At 56.8% G+C, this 7,365-nt stretch overlaps 2 protein-coding genes across 2 annotated transcripts; one reads left to right on the forward strand and one right to left on the reverse strand.

The window, feature by feature from the left end:
- Positions 1-3: 3 nt before the first annotated feature.
- Positions 4-1,098, forward strand: IUM83_19866 (fatty acid desaturase; the record flags this gene model as incomplete). The annotated part of the gene is made up of 1 exon (XM_067944934.1): positions 4-1,098. One exon carries the CDS (start codon positions 4-6, stop codon positions 1,096-1,098), a length of 1,095 nt encoding a protein of 364 aa, XP_067783181.1.
- A 778-nt stretch (positions 1,099-1,876) lies between these two features.
- On the reverse strand, positions 1,877-2,967 carry IUM83_19867 (Mitogen-activated protein kinase kinase kinase 2; the record flags this gene model as incomplete). Its single annotated transcript, XM_067944935.1, has 3 exons — positions 1,877-2,319; positions 2,386-2,817; positions 2,901-2,967. The coding sequence occupies 3 exons, from the start codon at positions 2,965-2,967 to the stop codon at positions 1,877-1,879; spliced, it is 942 nt and encodes a 313-aa protein (XP_067783182.1).
- Positions 2,968-7,365: the final 4,398 nt, after the last annotated feature.

The following is a 7,365-nucleotide window of genomic DNA, read 5'->3' on the forward strand; positions in this document are numbered from 1 at the left end:
ACCATGGCGTCCACGCAGGAGAAGCAGCCGTACCAGTTCCCGACGCTGACGGAAATCAAGCGCTCGCTGCCCAACGACTGCTTCGAGGCGTCCGTGCCGCTGTCGCTCTACTACACGGTGCGCTGTCTGGTGCTCGCCGCGGCGCTGGCCGTGGGGCTGCACTACGCCCGCGCGCTGCCCCTGGTCGAGAGCCTCTGGGCACTGGACGCGGCGCTCTGCACGGGCTACATCCTGCTGCAGGGCATCGTGTTCTGGGGCTTCTTCACCGTGGGCCACGACGCCGGCCACGGCGCCTTCTCGCGCTACCACCTGCTCAACTTCGTGGTCGGCACCTTCATCCACTCGCTCATCCTCACGCCCTTCGAGTCGTGGAAGCTCACGCACCGCCACCACCACAAGAACACGGGCAACATCGACCGCGACGAGATCTTCTACCCGCAGCGCAAGGCCGACGACCACCCGCTCTCGCGCAACCTCATCCTGGCGCTGGGCGCCGCCTGGTTCGCCTACCTCGTGGAGGGCTTCCCGCCGCGCAAGGTCAACCACTTCAACCCGTTCGAGCCGCTGTTCGTGCGGCAGGTGGCGGCCGTGGTCATCTCCCTGGCCGCGCACTTCGCTGTGCTGGCGCTGTCCGTGTACCTGAGCGTGCAGCTCGGCTTCACGACCATGGTCATCTACTACTACGCGCCCGTGTTCGTGTTCGGCAGCATGCTTGTCATCACCACCTTCCTGCACCACAACGACGAGGAGACCCCGTGGTACGCCGACTCGGAGTGGACGTACGTCAAGGGCAACCTGTCCTCGGTGGACCGCTCATACGGTGCGCTCATCGACAACCTGAGCCACAACATCGGCACGCACCAGATCCACCACCTCTTCCCTATCATCCCGCACTACAAGCTCAACCGCGCCACCGCGGCCTTCCACCAGGCCTTCCCGGAGCTCGTGCGCAAGAGCGACGAGCCGATCCTGCAGGCCTTCTTCCGTGTCGGCCGCCTCTACGCCAACTACGGCGTCGTGGACCCGGACGCCAAGCTCTTCACGCTCAAGGAGGCCAAGGCGGCGTCCGAGGCTGCGGTCAAGACCAAGGCCAACTAAACCCCTCGCTCGGACTGCCAGTAGGTTTCATGGCGACAGCCTCGCCGGAGAGTTAATAGCAAGAGAGTTGTTTTGTTCGACACGTGTAATAGTACGCGTCACTCCGTTTCGCCTACAGTTTCCAGGGCACGCATGCGTCCTTGGCACACAATGTGTCATTTCGCACGCCTGGATACTTCAGTCGGTGGTCAGGAGCCGATAACTGACCGACTGATGCGATTCCTGTAGCATCCACACATATGTCGAACGTGCTCGAGTAGGAGTGTCAGGCTAGTTTTCAGTATCTTCCTCTACGAGTCTGGCGTGGCAGTAGCTCTGATGGAGAGGACGGTGACGAGAAGGATGCCCAGATGACTTCCGAGACAAGATGGTAAGGACTTTACCATCTTGGTAAGGTTAGGCGATGGAGGAGGCAAACGTAAAATAATGCTACAGCATTGCGCTGAGTCCGGGTGCAGTTTACTAAGACGGCGTTGCGCTGCGCGCCGCCGCACGTATATGGATCGAGACCTTTTCTGAAGACCAGAGAGCTACTATTCACATGCTACCAACTCTCTCCGCCTTGTCAACGCCCACAGCTCCATGCCTCTAAGCACGACGACACCAAAAACACACACAACGCCATCTTCCTCCACTGCTCTCCTTCCTTGCTTGCTGGCTTGCACCGCGCCCCATGTACTCGTCTCCACCAGGTTCACGCAACGAGCGCTCGCCCCATGATCAAAAAGTTTTTGTTTGCACAGTCACCTGTATTCTCGCTCCTGCCTCCGGCCATAACTTAGAGCAGCAGCACGTTCTCCTTGGGAGTCATGCCGCTGCCGCCGCCCTCGCCGCCGTTGTAGCCCTCCATGGCAGCGCCCTGAGGCGTGGTAAGCTCGCCCTCGGCCTCGGCCTCCTTGCCCTTCTGCAGCAGTCGCGCGCCGGCCGCAATAGCTACGACCGCTAAGCAGCCGACGACGATACCGATAACGGCGCCGAGACTCACGCCGCCGGTGGACGCCTTGCCGATCACGTCGGAGTTGTCGCTGAGGATGGAGCCGGGGTTGAACGACTGCTGGTTGGCCGAACTGCTGCCCGGGGACACGATGGTGCCCGACGTCGAGTCGGACGACGACCACGAATGGGACGCCGACGAGCTGGAACGCGAGTTCGAGTGCGAGTGCGAGTTCGAGTGCGACGAGACGGTCGAGTTTTTGCCGGTGCTGGAAGCGTCCGAGCCCCCTGCAATCACAGTGCCCGGGTTAATATCGCCCGAGTGGGTGCCAGCGAAACCGTTGGACGCATTACCATCGGCGTTCGACTTGGCGTTCGAGCCGGAGCTCGCGTTGCTGTCGTTGCCCGTGCTCTTGGAGCCGTTGGTGTTGCCGGTGCTCTGGCTGTTGTTGCTCTTGCTGCCGGTGTTGCTAGTGGTGGGGGTCGTCGTGCTGCTGGGCGAAGACGTCGTCGCTGTCGTGGTCGTGGTCGTGGTCGCGTCCGCCAGAGAGACGGTCTTGCCGTCCTTGGTGAGCGTGCCGTCCGCGTTCACGTAGACGAGGTCGGTGCGCCCGGTCGCCGCGCAGCCCATGATGGGCGTCTGCGGCAGCAGCGCGCAACTGGAGCCCGATGGGCAGGCGCCCACGCCCTGGGACAGACCCGACGCGTAGTACGTGCCCGAGCACGGGGCCGCCGACACGCACTGCACGCCCGGCACGTCCAATACGCTCACGGTGTAGGTGCAGTCTGCATATTTTGACAAAAGGTGCGTGTGAGCGAAGGGTCTGAAAGGGGAAACACGCGGGGATGTGATGCCAAAAGGAGCGTACCTTGAGCGAAGGCGCTTCCTTGTATGAGCAGCAGCAGCGCGCTGGCTGCTGCGATTTTCGGCCACATGAGGTAGGTTGCTGTTGCTGTTGCTGTTGTCTGAGATTTGCTGTTGCCTGAGGTGTCGTGGTCCGAGCCGCCCGAGTTGCCTCTCGGTCGGAGCCCGGTTAGGTGGTGCTAAAGCGAGTGGGGGATCGATTGCCTCGCCGGTGTTGCCGCAGGACGCAAATACCGAGGAAGCAATTTGATGTTTCCGGTCGGTTAGCCTTCCGTTTTCCGAGAAAACTTTGGGAGTGCGGCGCTACACACACCAGCAGGCCGAGAGAGTCGGTCTCCGAGTCGTCGCGTTGCCTCCGGACCCGCGCGCCCATTCGCCGAAAAGCCCACTGCCCTAGCCGCGCGAGTAGAGGTCTCCGCAGCCGGCAACATGGTCCTCTACCGCTGCCCGCAATGGCGGACCTTTTGCGTGCGCTGTAGGCGAGCGAGACCGCTCTCGGTCGTCCGCGGGCGACGACGCCGCGGTAAGCCTGCTGTGCAGGCATGCATCTGTATGGAGCGGCCTGCCGACCCGTCGCGGCCGTACCGTTGCAATGGCAACTTGGCATTTGTCCGGGCCGCAAGGCTCTCCCCGTGTATTGGGAACGACGCAATGGGCTCCTCCCCGCTTGCTGGCGGCGAAGAAGGCGTGGCAGTTGGCAACTGCGCCGCTGTTTACCATCGCCTTCTTGCGGCGAGCGCGCTGGGCAACCTGGACCACGTGGCGCTTGGACGCGCGCTGGACCATGAATGGGTGCGGTGAGTCATTCGGGTGGGCGGCACTCTCTAACCAGCCGTGGCGGGTTGCTCGACACCCAGATGCCCGTGGATGGAGGTTGAACCGCGGCAAAGAGTTTGAGGTGGCGGGTTGGTGTGAGTTGATACTTTCTCCTCCTCCTGGGAAGTCCAGGGTGCAACTCTGCGGCGTTGCCAACGAACAACTATCTCGTGTTGCAAAAGCTCCGGGAGGGTTACGTTATGCGTTGTCAATGCCGTGGCGGCGGAGGCTTCTCCAGGTTTGCGTTGTGCCTAGGTTCTGCCATTTGCTGCTTGGGCCAGCTTGTCACTCGTGGCGGCTTGGTTAGTCGACAAAAGACGAGCCAGCAGCCGACGTGACGTGCATCATCAACGCTTAGCTAAGTTAGCTGAACATGTCGGCTTGCCGCACCGGATGCAGCCGGATCTGGATGCCGCGACGCTTATCGTACACATGTGCTGCATGTACACACACCGCACGCCGTCTTGGCGCGCTTCCATACCTTATCATCTACTGAGGACCTTCAACTCGTAGATAATGTAACGTGTTCGTGCGATTCACGCGTTCGGACACGTAGCCCCTTGACATTCGCCTCCACGGACACGTTGCTTGTTTGACTCCCACTTGAGACCCTCCCCCCCACTTTCGGCGCCGAACTGACCAGGTCAAATGACTAAATGCTCTATCGCACAGTCTGAGAGGAGAGGACCAAACCTATAAACAGGTACTTCAGTAGTGCGCTATCGGCAGGGTGACAAATGCACCCACATTTTGAAACTTCGGACTTGGGCGACGACCAAAAATCAGCAAACTAGAAGCTGAAGAAGTGTCTCGTTGGGGCTAGCTTGCGGTGTCTAGCCCGGGTGGCGGGATCCTGCCAACATTGTCGTCTAGGTATCAGGATAGTACGGTGAGCTAGTGCTGCTGGAAACCGGGTTTCCCCTGTTTGGCGAACTCGTTGGTGTTGTACTGGCGGAAAATAATTGTTATCTGTTGTTCTCCCTCTGCTCGTCTGTTGGGCCTCCACAGTCACTGCTCGCCTGTTACAAGCACTATTCATCTGTTGCATATCGACAGAGAATCAGCACTGCATCTCTGTTGACCTGAAAACCTGTTATCGAAAAGCATACCATGAGCACAATGTAGTAGATATACAGTATTGTGGTTTGCAGATATTTTGTTGCTCGGATTTAGGGCTTAGATCGATCTCTGTGATAACATAATTCGAAGACATAAAAATGCGAAACGGTAGTAAATCGACCTCGGGGCGTAGGTAAGTCGCACCACCTCTTCCTACTTAACATAACGGGCGCATCGTTGGTTCTCAGGACACCGAGGTAACGTCGCCGGCTACTGCTACTCCGGTACGGTTCTGTTGGACGTGTTTAACGGCTTGTTAGCTTCGTCTGTGAGTGCACGAGCGGCTCCCGCAACACTGAGCTTTCCGCTTCTCTGTGGCGCGAGCAGCTCCCCGCCATGTAAGACCACATGTTGATACTACGCTACCATTTTACTTTAGGAAAAGCGTTTCGTATGAACCGCTGTAGCCCTTCTAAATAAAATGTAGGGTGGGCTTTTACGTACTTTCGAACACGGGTAACCACGGCACTCGGCCAACGCGACGAGCGGTTAGTTCGATCTCCTTCATCAACCACACCATCGGTCAAAAACAACTTGTACCAACGTTGCAGTGTTCGCACGTTTGGCCAAAATATATCGCTAACATACTGCATACAGATTCTATGAGAAATATGGTGCGACCTCTCACATTGGCTGCGTACGACAATACCTATTGAACCCACAGCCCAGTGGGCTCTGCCCCTGCCCAGACAAGATCATTCCGCATTTCGCCGAGTAGAGAGCAGAGCTAACCACAACAATAAAGCCAGCCTTTGCTCACGCATATCAAAGTCTCGATTGTCTGTGAGCTTAGAACAAGTGCAGATTCTCATGGTTATGAGCCCAAACCAAGGAGGGCTGGACAGCCATCGTGTTGATACTGTTCGGTTCCTGAGATTCGACGGGAAGAATTTCCTCGCGTACAAGGAGGGACTGAAGGCGGCGTTGAAGGCTCGCAAGTGCTGGAAGATCCTCGTCGGAGAGGAGACCAAACCTGAGCGGGATGGATCCCAGGAGGCGGCGAGACGACGAAAGAAGTGGAAGACGAAGGTGCTGCTTCTCAACGACATTCTCACCAACTCACTTGACGACGGGACTCGCGTGCGCTTGGCGCATTTGGAGAAGCCTCAGGCGAAGTGGAGCGCATTGGTAGAAGATTTTGAGAAGAAATCGTTCGCTGTAGCTCTGTTCAAGCGTCGTGAGCTGTTGAATGTGGAATTTGATGGAGATAATGAATCCATTCGTGATTACATTCATCGTGTAGAGACTATTCGTCAGGAGTTGACTCTCATGGGTGAAAAAGTATCCGATCGTGAGGTGATTACTGCCTTACTGACTGGTCTTGGTGACGAATATGAAAGTATGGTTGAGACCTTTGACAATTTTGACGATAACACCTTGCAGCAAGTGAAGGTGAAATTGACCGGCCGAGAAGAACGGATGCAGCAGGCAACGTCGGTATCAGAAGCGCGGGCGAGGAAAAATGCTCAACCTCAGTCTGCGGCTGGATACACGCCTGCACCACAGCAGCCCCACGGCGAGAGTGCTTTCTATGCCCAAGGTAAACAGTGGCGTTCCGGTGGTGGTGGAGACCTATGTGGACAACAGAAGCGGAGACGAACAAATATTCAGTGCTGGAATTGCGGCAAGTGGGGGCACTTTGAGCGCGATTGCACTGCACCGAAGAGTGACCAATCGAACAAAGGCAAGAAAGGCAAGGGCAAGCAGGCTACCAAAGGACAACGCAATGACGACACCCATGACGACGTACTGGGACACTACAACCCTTACGAGGAGAAGTACAAAGGCAAGCCAGTCCACATGATCGAGGTGGTGAAGAGTTATGATGATCCTTGCTATACTAATGAATTGTCGACGATTGAGTCTGCTGCTGGATTGTGTTTGCCGTTCGTGTTGGATAATGCATCAAGCGTAAATGTATGTGGATGCCCCATGCATTCATTTCGATGACCGAAGACACAGTAACGGTGATGAAATGGGTGGAGAAATCTACTACGCTGAAGCCGAAGTTCAAGGGTTTGGTCAGATTGGTAATGACTGATGCCATTACAAGGATGAAGGTTCCAATCACCATCGAGGCTCTGTTTGTGGACGGCGCCACGAACATCCTCTCGCAGCGGCTGATGTACGTGCACCACGGGTCAAATCCCAAACAAGTGACGATCAAGAATTGATCACTTTGACAAATACTACGATGAAATACACGTGGAAAATTGGAATTGTGAATGCTTTGTATCAGCCAGTTGTGGAGATTCTGCGGTCATGCAAAGTGATGTCGGTGCTGCAGATTTCTACGAGTACGCCCTCCTCCTCGCTAAAGCGTTGGCACCTACGTCTAGCCCATGTGAACTGGCAGGCGATAAGGGAAATAGAGGCCAAGGGCTTGGTGGTGGGCATAAACTTGGGGCGTGAAGGCCGGAAGACTAAAGGGGAGTGTTACGACTGCGATATGGCTAAAATGAAGCGCATGTCGTTTCGTAAAACAGCTCCCAAGAGGACAACGGTGCCGTTCAAGAAAGTGTACATGGATCTCG

This window comes from Phytophthora cinnamomi (genome assembly GCF_018691715.1).
Source record: "Phytophthora cinnamomi strain GKB4 chromosome Unknown Contig101, whole genome shotgun sequence".
Taxonomy (NCBI): Eukaryota; Oomycota; class Peronosporomycetes; order Peronosporales; family Peronosporaceae; genus Phytophthora; species Phytophthora cinnamomi.